This window comes from Telopea speciosissima, chromosome 7 (assembly GCF_018873765.1).
Source record: "Telopea speciosissima isolate NSW1024214 ecotype Mountain lineage chromosome 7, Tspe_v1, whole genome shotgun sequence".
NCBI lineage: Eukaryota > Viridiplantae > Streptophyta > Magnoliopsida > Proteales > Proteaceae > Telopea > Telopea speciosissima.
Genome location: NC_057922.1, coordinates 44,704,007 through 44,722,722, shown reverse-complemented (window position 1 = coordinate 44,722,722; position 18,716 = coordinate 44,704,007). Strand labels below are relative to the sequence as shown.

The 18,716-nt window shown below is 40.0% G+C and overlaps 1 protein-coding gene across 4 annotated transcripts in view; it reads right to left on the bottom strand.

Moving 5' to 3' along the window:
• Window positions 1–1,775: 1,775 nt before the first annotated feature.
• LOC122666596 overlaps window positions 1,776–18,716 on the bottom strand; it is a 57,490-nt gene continuing 40,549 nt past the window's right edge. For 3 of the 4 annotated variants that reach the window (XM_043862612.1, XM_043862615.1, XM_043862613.1), the window contains 2 exons: window positions 2,394–2,501; window positions 1,776–2,018 (listed from right to left, as the gene is read on the bottom strand). In XM_043862612.1, the coding sequence (XP_043718547.1) occupies window positions 1,857–2,018; window positions 2,394–2,501 (270 nt within the window). In that variant the 3' untranslated portion in view covers window positions 1,776–1,856. The remainder of the gene's footprint in view (window positions 2,019–2,393; window positions 2,502–18,716) is intronic. The other variant, XM_043862614.1, reaches the window with a different exon arrangement.

Sequence of the window (18,716 nt, the reverse complement as noted above, 5' to 3'; positions counted from 1 at the left end):
CCTTAAGTTCTACCAAAAACAAAAAAAAACTACTACCTTAACTTGTCATTACATTATATGAATAAATTTAAAAATAAAACATAATGTTTGAAGATTAATAACATTTGATGTTAGAATATAAATACATATTAATTAAGTATAGTTATATATAAATAAATATCATGAATATAAATTAATATATATTTATATTCTAACATCAAATGTTATTAATCTTCTTACGTTATTTTTTATTTATTCATATACGTAAGAAGATTATTTAACTAATTGCTGGGATATTTTCTGGGCTAACTTATATATATAATTTTTTTTAAATGTTTTCCTCCTTTAACACTTGTTTTAAGAGCGCTGACTTTGTCTTTAAATGACTTAAGAGAGTTGACTCTAAACTGAATTTGTCTATTAATTAATGAATGATAACCTAAGATATATGTGAATGATGAGTAAATTTTAAATTTCAATATCAATAGAATCTTGACATGTAACAGTGTACTAGGACGTAAAGTAATTAATTTATTAGATATTAGAAGTCATTAACTATGCTCTATAGGACTAAATTTGTTCATTCAAAAATTATTTATTACTAGCACAAAAAAATTATTTCTCATTATAGACTATTTCCTCATTGAACATTAATTTTAAGAATTATTTTTCTTTAATATTGAGGGTTGACTTTTACAACAATCAGCCTTATACATCTAAATGAGGTCAGCTACATGAATCTTTACCCTTGAATCAGCTCTATTTACACTTTCCTCACCACTTTTTCTAGAATCATTTTAGGTTTGCCTCTGGCTCATGTAGTTCTTCAATCAGAATCAAATCATTCATCTGTATCGGAGCAGCCAAAGGCTTCTGTTGAACATGGTCTGCCACCTCAAACAACTTCTCTTAGCTTATTATGTATTAAAACTACTCCCAAAACAGCTATAATTTGAGGATTGAAGATTTAGATAAATTAGAAGTGTTGACTATTTCCTCAAACAGTAGGATACAGAAACCCAAATTTAGCTAAGACTCTTCTGTCAAAAGGTTTCTCTCCCTTGTATTACCTAGTGTGACCCTGAGACAAGATTTGCTATCCTTGACCTGATTTGGCACAACTGAATTAAACCTCCTAGTTCTCTTCAGATTTCCAATTAGCAATAAGTCAGATGTTTTGGGATTCGGCTCCTCTCCAATGAGGAGATCGCCCAATGAGCGCCAATAAAGCCTATATGTCCTCCAATCCAACGGTTAGGACCCCTCAACCCATTTTGGGCAAACAGTGGGGCAGTGGATTTTAGAAGTTGGAAAAATGAGAAAAATGGGTTGAAGAGTCCTAACCGTTGGATTGGAGAAGAGCTGAATCCGATGTTTTGATGCCCAAACACAATTTTGTAGGACATCTTCCCTTTTCAATCCCCTAGCAGGACCTGTAGACAAGGGTGAGAACCCGACTATCATCTGACCAGCACAAGTTGCCTAAGACTGAACCTTCCCTTCTGCTTTTGATGTTTAAGTTGGGCATTGCTACCATATTCAGTAACAAAGTAGGATTTAGGTCATAAAAGTTTCAGGTTGTTTACTTGAATCACAGAGTAAGCATGTTGTACTCGATGTGAACACCTCAGCTGTGCCTGCGTTTGGTGTGATTTCTTGGAATGCATACCAAATGCAGCCCTCATAAACTAATCTCTCGAAAGCCTAGGATCTGCAATGGGAGGTAAGGCATAAATTAAAATGAAATCTGGAATGCCAAAAACAAGCAGGAAAAAAAAAAAAAAAACCATTATTAGAGAAGAAACTTGGAAAGCAGGAATTAAATCTTTCGCTAATCTACATGGATGTGTTGACCATATATATGCAAGGAGATGAAACTACAATATAATCTCAAATGTCTTGCATGCCTGGCACTGTATATACAATGCAGTTATTTCAAACCTAGTTTCCATGCAGAACTTGGGAGTCAACCTGCATCCCCTATCAAGATGTTCCGCATGAGCTTCTGCTAGACGATCCTGAAAAATGTCCAACTTAACCTGACAAGAAACATATATAAGTTATAAAAAACATAGCAATTAAAACAAACTAAAATTAATCACATCTCTGCAATTGTTACTTTCTGCTTCTCTTAGGCTTCTAGACTTTACATAACTTTCTTCCAAACGGAGAAAAATAACAAAATTAGACAAGGTTCTTGTTTAATAGTAGGAGTCACGTGAACAAGTGTGTGAACACTGTTTCAATTCATGATTAGAGCCGATGATTCAACCACAATATATAAAATCACCTTCTTCATTAGGTGATATTATCGAATAGAGATCAGTAAATAATATCAAGATATAAATCTTTTTTGGAACACAAAGAGCAATAGGAGTATGGGATATCAAAAAAAATCGTGCAGATAGTATCACCTCATCCCCTCTAATGAGTTGTAGCTCACAAAGAGTGCAATAAATAAAACGACGATTCTCTTGCAACTCTCCCTGCTTACAGATGGGACACCAAATCTCCTGGCGCACCTACCATTAACATCAGATTCTCCATCATTCTCATTTCCAAAAAGAAAATTAATATATGTAGAAAGTGTAAGCAGAAAGAAGAAGTCCTAGGATGATGAATTTGGTAGAGAGGGGTGAGAAGCTATTTTCAGACCTTAATTTTCCACCCCAGTATAGAAACCAAGGCAATAACAGAAGAAAACATCAATAGATGAACTAACATGGAGAAAGCAGCAAGCATATAGGTAATGAAAAGAATCAGATGAGTTGAAAGCAAATGGGTAACTAATCAAAGGAAGTATAGGTTTAGAATCTCTAATTATAAATTTTATGACGGCCAACTAAGTTCCAAAGAGCATAACTCTTCATAATTATGAGTTTTTGGAAAGAGAGTGGCCTCCGTAATGTGTCAAATGGGTGCGGGTACCCACAACCTGCAACATGTCCCATATATGGAGATACCGAGGGTATCATCTCAAAGATTACCTAGACCAAAAATAAACACGATCAGACAATTTTTAACATCTGATCTCTACTACGTTTGTCTTTCTGGAGCATCACTGATTGGGAAAACAACATGGTCATTCATCAAATAAGGTAGAAAAAGAAGGTTATGGTTGTCATGTGAGAACTTAGGCCTAAACAATATTTGGCTGAGCCTGTCAAATATTAGATCCTCGTTTATATAGAGGTATGTCTCAAAAAATGTGCCACACTGGCCTATAAGTCAATGTGTACTAATTTTCACGGACTGCATATACCCCTTACTATGAAACAAAGCATTTTACCAATCTTTAAGGCTCCAGATATTTCCACTAGAGTATTTTGCAAGAACCACCTTGAAAGTAAAATAAAACTTTATAGGAACGATGAAAAAAAAACAGAAAAAATATTCCACTGAAATGCAATGCAAAAAATTAAAAAACTTCCTTTTTTTTCTTTTTTCTGAATACTACTTTCCCAATAACTGTTATGGTAATTTGGTCACTCCTTCAATTGCCATTCATTGAGGACAGTGCACCCGTCACTATAATCGGATACTTCTATTCACATGTCATGTTTCAAGCTTTCAACCCAATTGGAGTTTGGCAAGTGGCAAAATAGAGCTTTGAAAATCCAGGAGTTTGAGAGCATCCATAGTAGAAGTCGAAGTACTATAGGCATGCACTTGCATACATGGAGATGCATGCCAATACACGGGAGGGTATATGATTGAATTAGTCTCAGAAATTTGACATTTTACAAATCCAGACCATCTCCTCTCTATCCAGGGTCGAGATTGCCACATCTCACAAGGCTATTTCTATGGCCAGACTTGATGACTATCCCGGTTGAGCATTTTTAGTGAGGAGAGCGAGACACCTTTAGCTCATTACCTGATTTTGTATCGAACTTATGATCAGACTGAACAAATCCCCACGGAGCAGTTACGAAGTAAGGTCAGCTGGCCAAGTCAGACTGACTGACAGCTCACTTCAGATAAAAAGGAACGACTGTTGAAAGGGAGCTCAGAGCAAGAGGCGGTCCTCGGGGGAAAGGGGGGGGAGTTCTAACTGTCTTATTGTAGTTAACGTAGTTAATACCCTTGTTTTAAACTAATAGGGCCTCACAGAGGCCTATATTTAAGCCTTTAAGCCATATATAAGTATTTAATGTAGGGTACCATTAGGAGTACCTACTGGACAAAAAGTACTCGACCGGAAATCTTCAGTTTTGTCCAGCAGAAACAAAAATCATCCATATCAAGTGATACGCAAATTGTTCAGTAGTGCTTCGCCACCACCAGAGCTGGCAGAAATAGCTTAATGTTAGAGCATAGCCTAATGGAAACAACAACTAACTATGGCTCTTGGCCCAGACAATGTCCTAGGTATAGGGGAAATCGGAGCAACAGGGAATGCCTAGACAATGTTAAATAAGCCTAGTATGAATGGGAAAGAAAAGGCTGGGCTTAGAAGTACTTAAGAGCAAAAACCAAGCTGTGAAAGAAGTTAGGAGCTCATGTCCACATCGATCAGAATGGTGGACCACCTTGGAAATGGAGAACCATACGAAGCCATCTCAAACTGGTTCCATGAAAAGGCAATTTACCCATTTTATCTATTATGAATTGACTTTCCAGAAAATATTCTGTGGAACAGATGGAGCCTTATAAGAATCCTAAAATAGGATTTCTTGTGTAAAGACTTTTTTTTTTTTTTTTGCTAATAAAAAATACAGAAAAAAAAAAATAAAATTAGCATCCAATAGGTTTACTGATAAAAATGATTTCATATCTCCTTCGTCTCTCCATGCAAATCGGTAATAGAACCAATACAATCCAAGTGCTTTATGGTTGTTCACATAAGAAGAACATTTAGGGTTCTATTCTTACATCAACAAGGAGAGCTGCACTCTTTTGTGCTTGCTTGAGGATATGGGCATGAGACCAAGATCTCAAATGTATATGAGATGGAACTGGTTAATTATCAATGATGACTTCCTTTATATCTTGCAATAAGCTCACAAGTTTGTTGATGCTGAATGAGAGGAATAATTTAATGTAATGCAGAACTCGATAAATAATTTGGGGGACTCTTGCTGTTTTCACAATAACTGCAGGAATAGTAGAAAATAGTTATCTACTACTGGCAGTAGGAGGAAGAGGAAGATGAACTTAAAAAATGTGAAAAGAAAAACCAGTTAAGGATGGGAATTCCTGACCATCCCTGATCTCTGATAAATTTTGTTTCCTCTCTTTGGATATCTACTGCTAATTGATTTCCTTGCTCTACCATACAAGAGCCAATGCCCTAGGCTTTAAGAACACTCTCTCCTAGCAAATTTCCTTTAAAGGTGGTGAGCCATCCAAAACCTCCTTCACAATGTCTTGACAGGTTGTTTTAGACAGTATTAAAGTGTTTGAAAACATTCATTAATGTATAACCATTGAAGGCTGCAAGCTGCACCTCTTAGTGATGAGGACATCACTCAAGGATTTATTCAGCCACATGTCACTTCATTATGGATAATTGACCCAGCATTATGTGAGTTCTTTTTATTATTTTGTTGTATTTTTAGTTGGGGCCAGAATTGTTGTGTACTAATGTTGTAAGGGAGTTATTAGGGAGTTATTGCTGGAGAAGTAGTTATTAGGTTCTTTTTTTCTTTTGGGGGTTTAAAAAGACTTTATTAGGATATGGAAGCAAGCAAGGAAGGAATGAAAACATGAGTGATTCTATGCAATTCAAGATGGTTTGAAGCCAAGATGATCTTCTTTCTTCTCTACCTTCTTTTTTTTTCTTCTTCCATCCATTCCTCTTTCAAACTCTATACCTACAGCAAACTATCCCTATTTAATTATCATATTTCTCCCAATCCCATTTTCATTTCTTAAGTCCCTTCCTTTATTTCTTTCAACTACAGCAGCCTGTAAACCCCAATAAAGCATACTTGTTTGGCTGGAATAGGACTGATTGTGATGAAAGATGTGGTTTCCTAAACCTGTCCTACACCAAATTTCGTATCAGAGCATGGTTAGTACAGCTTGTACGTGGATCATCGAGGACAAACTTCAGCGCCTTAAACCTGATTTATTAGAGAGATACCAGAGCCTATTTTCACAGGAGGTGAATTCTTCCCACACGGGAAGAATTGATGAGGACATCACTCAAGGATTTATGCAGCCACATGTCACTTCATTATGGATAAATGACCAGCATTCTGTTTAGTTCTTTTTATTATTTTGTTGTATTTTTATTTGGGACCAGAATTATTGTGTACTACTATTGTAAAGGAGCCATTAGGGAGTTATTGCTGGAGAAGTAATTATTAGAGAGTAGTTATTGTTGGAAAAGTAGTTATTAGGTTCTTTTTTTCTTTTTGGGGTTTAAAAATACTGAATTTGGAGATGGAAGCAAGCAAGGAAGGAAGGAATGAAAGCTTGAGTGATTCTATGCAATTCAAGATGGTGTGAAGCCAAGATGATCTTCTTTCTTCTCTACCTTCTTGTTTTTTTTTTTTCCTTCTTGTATCCATTCCTCTCTTTCAAGCTCTATACCTACAGCATTACCACCGGTGACCGAAGCAGCACCCTTTGGGGGATGGTTTCTCGATCCGATCTCTCACTTGAAGAAAGATAGCCACTGTGATTAGTGTCAATAATAAAAGAAAAAGGAAGAAGAAGAAGAGGAGAAGATGAATGCAACTTGGGAGTCGCACGTTATGTGTGACCTCCCACAAAACTTAATTAAATAAGCCCTTAAGGGCATAACAGTAAAACAACATAAAACATATTGATAGCTTTGGGAATTGTGACTTATGTCAATGAGACACAATCACATGTCTATTTATAATATATGCTTTGAGAATACAAGGACAGAAATGCCCCTAGGGCAACACAACATAAAATACCTAGGACAATTCTACCCTTATATATCCTATATTACAACACTCCCCCTCAAGTTGGAGCATGGATATCACACATGCCCAACTTGCATACAAGAGGACAAAAAATTTTACTACTCAGCCCTTTAGTAAATATATCAGCTAACTGGTCTCCAGACTTGACAATGGGAGTACAGATCAGTCCCTGCTCGAACTTCTCCTTGATGAAGTGACGATCTATCTCCACATGCTTGGTGCTTCATGCTGGATTGGGTTATGAGCAATACTAATAGCAGACTTATTGGCAGTGAAGCAGGAATTGCAAAATCAGTTAAGAGTCCCTGTAGCCACATCAACTCACATATGCCATGGGACATGGCACAAAATTCTTCCTCAGCACTAGAACGGGCAACAACAGTTTGCTTCTTACTTCGCCAGGTCACCAAATTACCCCCAACAAGGGTGCAGTAACCAAAGGTAGACCGGCGGTCATCAGGAGAACTAGCCCAATCAGAGTCTATATATGCTTCCACCTTCAAATGATCATTAGGAGAATAAAATTCCCTTGCCGGGGGGAGCCTTCAAATACCTAAGAATACGTAGAACAGCATCCCAATGAGTGGAATAAGGGTCATGCATGTACTGGCTCACCATACTGACCGCAAAGGCAATATCCAGCCTAGTATGGGAAAGATAGATCAGTTTCCCCACTAATCTCTAATATCTCCCTTTGTCAACTAGGTCACCTATCTGACTGGAGAGACGAACATTAGCTTCAAGAGGTGTCTCGGCTGGCTAACACCCTAGCATTCTAGTCTCAGATAGTAGATCCAAGGTTTACTTCCACTGAGAAAGAAATATCCCATTGGTAGAACGGGCAACCTCAATGCCCAAAAAATATCACAGGGGCCCCAAATCTTTTATCTCGAATTCCTTCCCAAGAAGTCGTTTCAAGCTCTCAATTTCTTCTAAATCATTGCTTGCGACAACAATATCATCCACATACACAATGAGGATGGCAATCTTTGGCCCTGACTTCTTGACGAAGAGGGTATGGTCTGCATTGCTCTGGGTATATCCAAACTTCACCATAGCGCTATGGAATCTACCAAACCAAGCTCTCGAAGACTGCTTTAAGCCATATAGAGCACATTTGAGCTTACATACCTTCCCATGAGTTTTCCTAGTAGCAAACCCAGGAGGAACATCTAGATAAACTTCTTCCTCTAATTCCACGTGAAGAGATGCATTCTTCACATCCAACTGTTGCAGTTCTCACCCAAGATTAGCAGCAACTGACAAAATTACCCGGACGGTGTTCATCTTGGCAACAGGGGCAAAGGTTTCTTGATAGTCCAGGCCATATGTTTGGGTGAACCCCCTAGCAACCAATCTAGCTTTGTATTGCTCCACTGTGCCATCAGAGTTCTGTTTGACAATAAACATCCACTTGCAACTGACTGTTTTTTTCTGGGGAGGAAGTGGTACTAAAATCCAAGTGTCATTTTTTGCAAGAGCACGCATTTCCTCCACCATAGCAGCCTTCCTTTTAGGATCTTGAAGAGCCTCCTGCCAGTTCTTAGGAATGGAAACAGAGGACAAGGAAGTCACAAATGCACGATAAACAGGGGAAAGAGACTCATACGACACAACCTGAGAAATAGGGTGTTGTGTACAAGTTCTAACCCCTTTTCGAAGTGCAATGGGTAAGTCAAAAGAAAGATCTGAAGTTAACGGAAGCGGAGATGGATCGGAAATATTACCTGGGGACAACGAGTCTAGCGTAGGAGTAGCCATTGAAGGTGGAGCAGCTAGAGTAGTGTCTGGTTGCAACCCACAACGAGAACGTTGGCGGGTGTAGGTTTGAATAACAGGTGGTGGAATAACAGTAGGTTGAGTTTCCTGTGGAATGGAAGACTCCCCCTGAACCAGAGAAGTAGGAAGAGATGGTACAAGCATATCAGGCATATCAGGCATATCAGGCATATTGGCACTAACCAGTTCTCCCCCTTGACGAGATGCCACATCATAAAAAGGACAGCTTCATTAAAAATAACATCCATAGTCACAAACATCTTACGAGAAAGGGGATGGTAGCATCAGTAGCCCTTTTGGGTAGGAGAATACCCCCACAAAAATACATTTGAAGCCCCGGGGTTCCAATTTACTGGGATGATGGTGATTTCTAACATAACTCACACAGTCAAAAACTTTGGGTGGAATGATAAAGGTGGTGGAGCCTTGAAGAACCTGAATAGGAGAGTTAAAGTCAAAGAACCCAGGTAGGCATGCGATTAATTAAATATGCAGTAGTCATAATGGCTTCTTCCCAAAAATGAGAAGGGACATTCATCTCAAAGAGAAGAGCACGGGCAACTTCCAGGAGATGGCGATTCTTACGTTCAGCCACTCCATTCTGAGCCGGTGTATCTACACAACTAGTCTGATGCAAAATACCATGGGATGCAAGATATACCTGGAATGTGTGACACCCACCTCTAAATCGGGTCTTATTTGAACTTGTGTAATAACTCTATATGAAACCCGTTAGTAATTTTATATAAACTATTATCTCGTTTGGTGGTCATATCGGCTGAAATACAATTTTCTCCTTATGGGACCCACGTACCCGCCCAGGTTAAGTTGTCCGCATACCATTGGGCCGGGTCTTAGATAAGAATCCATTCCTATATATATAGCATTAATGCTTTATGGTATAGTAGGGGCAGAATTGTAATTTTCTCTTGTGGGACCCACACCCCCGTGTGTCCCGAGCTGCCCGTGGACCGACATGCCCGGGGCCCCACTTATGACATGGTACATCAATCCCGTGACTTAACTATAAGCCTTTAAGGGGTTATTTGTCTTAGAATTAGTTTAGAAAATTACATTAACCAAACTAATCCCAACTTGACCAAACCAAACGGGCTTTAGTAACCTTAGCTATATAAGAAATACTTAGCTTTAGGAGTTCATTTTTATCTAAACAAGAACCAAGTCTGCTCTAAGGGAGAAAGAAGAGAAGAAAAAGAGGGAAGAAAAACATGAAGGATTTAAAGTACTTGGAGCTTAGAAGAGAAACTCTAGGAAAGGTTGATGGTTGGGCTGCTACCATCTTCTTCATTTCATATCCCTGGTATGCTGTCTAACTATTCTGAAATTTCCCAATTCCTCTCTTTCTTCTTTGCTTTTGTTGAGTTCTTAACTCAAGCAAACCCCAAAGCTTAGAACCTTAGATAATTTGGCTTGAAAGCCTTTGGTCCTACATGCAATTGGATTAAGTCAACCCAATTAAGGTTACCTTCAATCCCCCTGATGCTGTCCCAATGCCCTCTTTCCCTGGGATTCAGCCAGGTTCCTGAAATTCCAAGAATTCACTTTTTATTTAATTTTGATTGGGAATCTTGGCTTTGACCATACATGCAATTGGGTCAAAATGACCCCATGGCTGTACCCTTTATTTCCCCTAAGCCAATTTGGGGGATTAGACTCCATGCATGGCAAGATCCATGAAATTGGAACTCAAAAATAGGCATTGTATTACCAACCGGATTCAGAGCCCGTAACCCCTACGGTCGACCGGATTCAGGGCTGGTCTGAATCTGGTCCACCCCTGTTGTCTCTACTTTGGTCCTAGTTGGTTTAGGCTTTAACCTAGGCTTATATAGGGTCTAATACATGCTATTTACTACTGTTTAGGACTGTAATTTCCTATTGGTGAGGTTTGTTTGGGAGTTGGATTCATCTACGGACTTGTACAAACATCCAACTCTAGGTAAGGGAATTTGACCTTAATTTGGTGTGTTTATGAAGTTAATTTCTGTTTTGTTAAGTATGCCATATCATGCATCATTCTTACAACTCTAATCATATAGTTTATTAGCTTTTATTTCTTTACATTAGATGTGCATGATTTAGGATGCATTTTCATATTGCATTGCGCATATTATTGTTCTTACAATTACATGGTTTATGATGATGTTACTGGACAGCTTAATATATTACTCTTATTAAAACATATGCCATCATATTAGACTGCATATGGTTAGGATTGGCATGAACCCAGTGCTACGACCCTTACCAACTGGGGTTGAGGTGTTGAATAACCCGTGGTAGGTCCGATGTGTTCATACCGGAATGTCATTCACTGTCCCACGTCCGATGTGTTTATACCGGAATAGGAACAAACAGTAGGGTTATCATTGGGGGTTTGCTGGGGTCTGATATGTTCATTCCGGAATTGGCGGGTCCCCACCGTGGTAGAGTGGTATCGCTCAGGTGACCGACGTCTGGTTATGTGTTTCTAGGACCGAGGATATCATACCTACCATAGTAGCACTTATACCTCATGTGACTTAATACTGTTGTTAGAAGCATACTTAGATTTAAATCATTCATCATGGACTATATGCATCTGCTAACAAGTTTCCCTTGTTGGGCTCAGTGAAGCTCACTCCTGTGGATATCCTTATTTTTCAGATGACTTGGTTACTTCTGGTGGTGGATTTGCGGCGCTGGAGTATGAAGTGCACGATGCTTTGTGCGCATGTGATGATTGCGCATTCTCTTGATCTTGGTCTGACAGTCCAGGCTATCTCCCCACTCTTTTGTGCTTATAAACATTTTTGTATAGTTATAGTATAGTTTCTTGTATAGTTTTACCTTGTGGTACTTTTGAGAAACGTATAGTTGTATCACAAGCTTTATCTTTAATATAAATGAATTATCACTTAGTTTCCTTATCTATCAATGTCATCTCTATTATTTAATTTCTTCCGCTGCATTGATTACCGTATTTGTGATATTTGACTGTAAATGGAGTACTGCACTTGCGATCCTGAGGGATTGGTTGGATGTCAGAGACATCCAATCACACTTGGCCCTTATGAACCGGGCCGGAGTGTGACAGAATGCCCCATCCAAATATTCTCTCCCATTATCACTACGAAGAGTTTTTATATGAGAATCATATTGAGTTTGGATAAAGGAATGGAAAGTTTTAAAACAAGAGAAAACCTCATTTTTATGATGCATCAAATAAATCCAAGTGCAACGAGTATAGCAATCAATAAAAGAAACAAACCATTTATACCCAGAAAGAGAAGAACAACGGGCAGGGCCCCACACATCGGAATGAATCAACATAAAAGGTGAAGTACTTCTAGAACTTAGAGAAGAATATGAAGAATGAGTTTGCTTGGCTAAAACACAAGCATCACAAAAAGTATTCTTCAAGTTACAACCAGAAAATAAATGTGGAAAAGTTTTAACTAAAGTCCCCATAGGTGGGTGGCCTAAACGGCGATGCCAAAGCAATAACTCAGGAGAATCAGATGACATAGTAACGGTAGGATGAGCATGTCGAAGGGAAGAGGAAGCAGCATCGAGAAAATAAAGTCCTCCATCAGCTTTACCAGATCCAATCGTTTCTCCCATTACCAGATCTTGAAACAGACAATGGGAAGGGAAAAAAGTTACTTTGCAATTAAGATCCGCAATTAAGATCAGATGTTAAACGACCGATGGAGAGAAGATTTGTGGCAAAATTGGGAACATTTAAAACCGGATGTAAAGAAAAGGTAGGAGAACAGGTGATGGTTCCCTTCCCAGAGACGGAAGAAAGAGAACCATCAGCAATACGAACTTTGTCCTTACCAGAATAAGGAGAATAGGTACAGAAAAAATTGGCCTTACCAGTCATATGGTCGGAGGTACCAGCATCAAAGATCCAACAAACGAAAATGGTAGAGTGAGATAAACCAGCAAAAGAAATACCTGGTTCTTTACCTGGTGTGTCAGAAGAAGCCAAAGCAGAGGTAGAAACAGAAGCAGAACTGGTAGTGGAATCCAATTTGGTAACTAAATGGCGCAGCAGCTTAGTCAATTCCTCCGGAGCATTGGCAGGGGGCCCAATAGGAGTGAGGGCTGTACCAGTAGGGGGTTCAGTAACCACGGTGTCAGTCATGTGCGCAGCTGGTCTCCCACGACCACGACCCTTAGTACCAAGAGTGGTAGGACGCCTATGAAGTTTCCAACAAAAGTCCTTGGTATGCCTCTCCTTTCTGCAGTAATCGCATTTAATAGTTTCTTTTTCAGAATGATCACTGGGGCGAGAAGAGTTACGGTGCAGCAGGAGAACCAGAGACAAGAGCCGATCTCTCTTGGGGAGACGGAGGAGGCATCATGGCATTGCGTCAACTATCTTCCAGTTGGATTAGGGAACAAGCCTACTCCAAGATGGGAAAGCGTTCCCTACTAAGAACCTGGGCACGAAGTTGATCATACTCGACATTCAGCCTAGTAAGAAAATCATATACCCGGAATTTATCCTCCCTTTTCTTGAACTTGATCACATCTTCAGGTGTAGAGGCTTGAAAAGTGTCATAAAAATCTAACTCCTGCCACAGATTGCGCAACTCAGAATAGTAATGAGACAGGCTGAGGTCTTTCTACTTGGTCTCATGAAGTTTCTTGTGCAACTCATAGACCTGGGCATCATTCCCAACCTGAGAATAAGTTTCCTGAGCAGCCTTCCAAATTTTTGCAGCAATGTCAAGCAACAGATAACCACGAGCAAGTTGTGGTGTCATGTTGGAAAGTAAATAAGACATTACAAGGGAGTTGGAAGAACTCCATTTATCTTGTTCAGGACCTGCAATGAGGGGTTTCTCCTTTATTCCAGTGAGATAACCCATAAAGCCGCGAGAATCGATGTTGAGATAGCAAGATCTGGACCACATCAAATAGTTGTTGCCATCAAATCGAACAGCACACGCAGGGAAAGTGGGAAAGCCATCATGAGAACCACGGATGGGCGTATCCAGAGTAGATGTAGTCGAGGAACTAGAGTCTCCCATCGAAACAAGGTGCAGAAATATAAAAAAAAAACACAAACCACAGATTAAAGGGAAAAAAGGGAAAAGTTCAGAACATTAACAGATCTGAAAAAAAGGTTGGCAAATAGAAGATCACTGCCAATTTAGTTCATAGAGAGAGGCTGGAACCAAAAAAGGAGGGAAAAAAGACCCTCGGTGATGAACCAAACACCACCGAGGGGTGGCAGACAAAGAAGGGTGCAACTCCCTACTGCTCGGTGACGCTAGAAGGGAAACCAAGAGAGAGGGGGTCGCAAGGAGAAGACGGCGGCGGCGGGTGGTGGTTGCGACGAGAGGCGAGAGAGAGAGAGAGAGAGGCGGCGGAAGTTGGTGGTGGCTAGGGAAAGAGGGAAAAAAAAGGGAGAAGAGAAGGAGAGATGGTAGCGGCGGTGGGAGACCCTAGGTCGATTCTCTAGGCTCTGATACCATGATAGCTTTGGGAATTGTGACTTATGTCAATGAGACACAATCACATGTCTATTTATGATAAATGCTTTGAGAATACAAGGACAGAAATGCCCCTAGGGCAACATAACATAAAACTCTTAGGACAATTCTACCCTTACATATCCCATATTACAGCACATATCTAACATAAAAACTCCCTAAACTACCCTCTTAACCATTCTCGGTATTAGCAGCAGCTGCTAATACCGAGATTACATAATCTTGATAACACTCCCCCTCAAGCTGGAGTATAGATGTTAATCATGCCCAGCTTGCTCCCCGAAGACTTCGTAAAGACATCTGCAAGCTATTCTCCAGTACGAACATGATAAGGAGAAATCAACCCTTATTGCTACTTCTCTCGAACAAAATGGCAGTCAACCTCAATGTGTTTTGTCCTCTCATGAAACACAGGATTTGAAGCAATATGGACAGCAGCTTTGTTATCACACAACTGCATAGGAGAATCATCAACTAACCAAAGCTCAGCCAACAACTGTCTTATCCATATCAATTCACAGGCAGCAAATGTTATAGCCCTATACTCTGACTCTACATTGGAATGAGCAACTACAGTCTGTTTCTTGCTCTTCCAGGACACCAAATTACCTCCAACAAACATACAATAGCCAGTAGTAGACCTCCTGTCAATTGGAGACCCTGCCTAATCAGCATCTGGAAAACCCTCTATCCGCCTATGTCCATGATCACTAGATAGAAGACCTCGTCCAGGAGCCTTTTTAAGATAGCGTAAGATATGCACAACTGTCTCCCAATGACATGTCCGTGGGGCAGATAAAAACTAACTCACCACACTAACAGGAAAGGCTACATCCGGCCTAGTTACTGTTAGGTAATTTAACTTCCCAACTAACCTCCGATACTTCTCAAGATCAGACAAAATATCACCATCATCAGCAGTAAGTTTCAAATTGGGATCCATAGGGGTATCTAGAGGTTTAGCACCCAACATTCCTGTCTCTGAAAGAAGATCAAGCACATATTTTCGTTGTGAGAGAGAAATTCCTTTCTTTGACTGAACTTCCACACTCAAAAAATACTTCAACTCACCCAGATCCTTGGTTTGAAATTCTTGCTGCAAGTGTACCTTCGAATTTTCAATACCAGAAACATCATCTCCTGTAATGACTACATCATCTACATAAACCATAAGAAATATTTTCCTTGCACCAGAATGGCGAAAGAACACAGAATGATCACTACCACAGCGTGTCAGCCCAAACTCTAATACAACCTTAGCAAACCTGCCAAACCAGTCCCTAGGAGACTGTTTCAGCCCATACAGAGACTACACACCAAGCCAGATTCCCCCTGAGCAACAAACCCAGGAGGTTGCTCCATATAAACTTCCTCAGTCAAATCTCCGTGTAAAAAAGCATTTTTGACATCTAGCTGATACAAAGGCCAATGGTAAGTAGCAGCAAGAGAAATCATACTGCGAACAGAAGTGAGCTTCGCTACAGGAGAGAGTATCCAAATAATCAACCCCATATACTTGGGCATAGCCCTTCGCAACAAGAAAGGCCTTCAAACAAGCCAAGAATCCATCAAGATTCACCTTCACCACAAACACCCACCGACAACCAATAGCAGATTAAACTGAGGGTAAGGGCACAAGATCCTAAGTCTGATTCTCTTCCAATGCCAACAATTCCTAATTCATAGCAGCCTTCCAACCAGGACTGGGCAATGCTTCTGCGACAGACTTAGGATTAGGATGATTTTCAACAGTTTGTAAACAAGAATGAAAGGTGGAAGACAAACCAGCATAGGAAACAAAGTTAGAAATGGGGCGTTGAGTACAAGCCTGAACACCCTTACGATGAGCAATAGGAATATCAAGATCAAAAGGAAGTTCCAAAGGAGGAGTGATACCTGTCTCAGGATCTGCCGGCGAAGAAGTAGGTGTGGCAGAACGCGCAAAAGCGGGGGTCCAAGTACATACTTTCCATTGGTGACTTTTAAACACACTAGGTGGAGGTGCCGGTGATGAGGCATCTTGCGGAACAGAGTGAACAATAGACTGGACAATGGAAACAGGAAGATCATCATCCAAGTCAGACACAGTAAAACATGAACTATCATAGAGAGTAGACTCAAAGAAAGAAACATCAGCAGTAACAAAATATTTCCGCAACTCAAAAGAATAACAACGATAACCCTTTTGAGTGCGAGAACACCCAACAAACATACACTTGAGAGATTTAGGATCCAACTTGGAGACACTTGGACGATGATCACGAATAAAACAGACACTGCCAAATACTCGCGGTGGTAAAACAAATAATGGCATATAAGGAAAAAACAAAGAAAAGGGAATACCACCATGTAAAACAGAAGAAGGCATGCGATTAATGAGATAACAAGAAGTCAAAACAGCATCTGCCCAAAAAGATTTAGGTACTTTCATCTCAAATAATAGAGATTGAGTAACTTCCAATAAATGTCTATTCTTCCTCTTAGCTACACCATTTTGTTGTGGGGTGTAAGCACAAGAGGATTGATGAATAATGCCACGTTGAATCATCCATTCAGAAAAGGGGGCAGAAAAATATTCTTTACCGTTATCACTACAAAGAATACGCAAAGGAGTCTGAAATTGATTATTGACTTCATTCACAAATGCACAAAAAATTGAGAATAATTCAAAACGACATTTCATTAAATAAAGCCAAGTAACCCTGGAATAATCATCAACAAAAATTACAAAGTAACGATAACCCAAAGTAGACACGACAGGACACGGACCCCATACATCTGAATGAACTAAAGAAAAAGGTTGGTCAGACCGTTTTATTGACTCTAGGAGGGTCTCACACAATGAAGTTTCCCAAACTGACAGGACTCACAATTCAAACTAGAAAGAGACCGAAACCGACTATTCAAACGCTTTAAACTCTCCAACGAAGGATGACCCAAGCGACAATGAATCTGGTGGGGTGACGCCACACCGGTACACGCCATAAATGAAGTGTCCTCAAGGATGTAAGGTCTCCCCAACTCACAACCTCTACCAATCATCTTCTTTGTCGTAAGATCCTTGAAAAACACAAGAATCCGAAAAAAAGGTTAAAGAAAAGTTGTAAGATTGGGTAAAACGATTAACAGAGAAAAGGTTGAATGGGAAATCAGGTAAGTAGAGAACAGATGATAAAGACAAAGAAGGTGTAACATGTGCAGTACCAGTACCAATTACGTTAGCTAAGGAACTATTAGCTAAAGTAACACTAGACAAAGATTTTAGAAGGAAGAAAGAATAACTGAAACACCAGTCATGTGATCCGATGCCCCTGAATCAATGATCCAGGGACGAGGAGTAGCAGTCGAAATACAGGCAGTAGCATTACCTATCTGAACAAAGGTGGCGGTTGGAGGCTGGGTTGACTGAGAAATCTGAAATTGTGTAAAATGGGCATATTCTCCATCAGACATCTTCACGGTCTTACCCTCAGGCTGTGGAGATGCAGAAACTGTAGACTCAATAGTGGTAGCTGAATTGGTAAACTGTTGTTGCGGTGGTTTTCCATGAAGTATCCAACAAAAGCGTTAGATATGTCCTAGACGACCACAATGATGACAAGTCCTCACTTGCCCCGAACCATCAAGAATACTCTGAGTACCCAAGGTAGGTGGTTTACTAGAACCAGCCCCACCACCACGACCATGACCACGACCACGACCACGACCACGACTAGTACTACTATTACCATTACCACCAGTACCAGCCGCACCGTTGGGCCCACGGTTCTGGGGAAAAGAAGCCAAGGCCGAATTATCAACAATAGTAGTACTCTCACGGGAGACATGTAGAACCCTAGAAAAAGTCTCAGACAATGTGGCTACCTTGTCACCACCAAGAATTTGGGAACGGACTGAATCGAACTCCTTCCCAAGTCCTCCCAAAAACCCATGACAACAAGCTGCTTCCGCTGACTTTGCATTGCTTCCACATTAGAAGTAATGGGAAGAAGTGAATTAAGATCCTCATACATTCTTTTACAATCAGCAAAGTATTGGGTCAAAGGACGAACCTTTCGATCAACTCTATAGAACTTCTGGGACAATTCATAAATGCGAGAAAGGTTGTTTTGTCCAGAGTACAAAATATTGAGATACTTCCAAAGCTCCTTAACCTCATCAATATGTGTTACCAAATCAACAATTTGTGTTCCATAGAATTCAGCATTTGTCCCAAGATTCGAGCATCAACTGTATCCCACAATGGGTCATCATCAGGCTTGAGCTTAAACAGGTGGTCCTACTGATCACGTCCTGTCAATACCAACTTAACAATTTTCTTCCATTGTTGAAAGTTTTCCCTCCAATTTCTTTTCAGTGATTCGATTAGAGGAAGAAGAGAAAACTTCAGTCATTACATACTTGGAACCATCACCCATAATTTACTACCAAATTGATGAAGTGAAGGAATAAAAAATTCTGGAAAAATCGAACCTCCAAAACCTTGGCAAAAACCGATTTTATCAGAAACCCTGACAAAAAATTGATTTTAAGAGAAGATAATCAACAC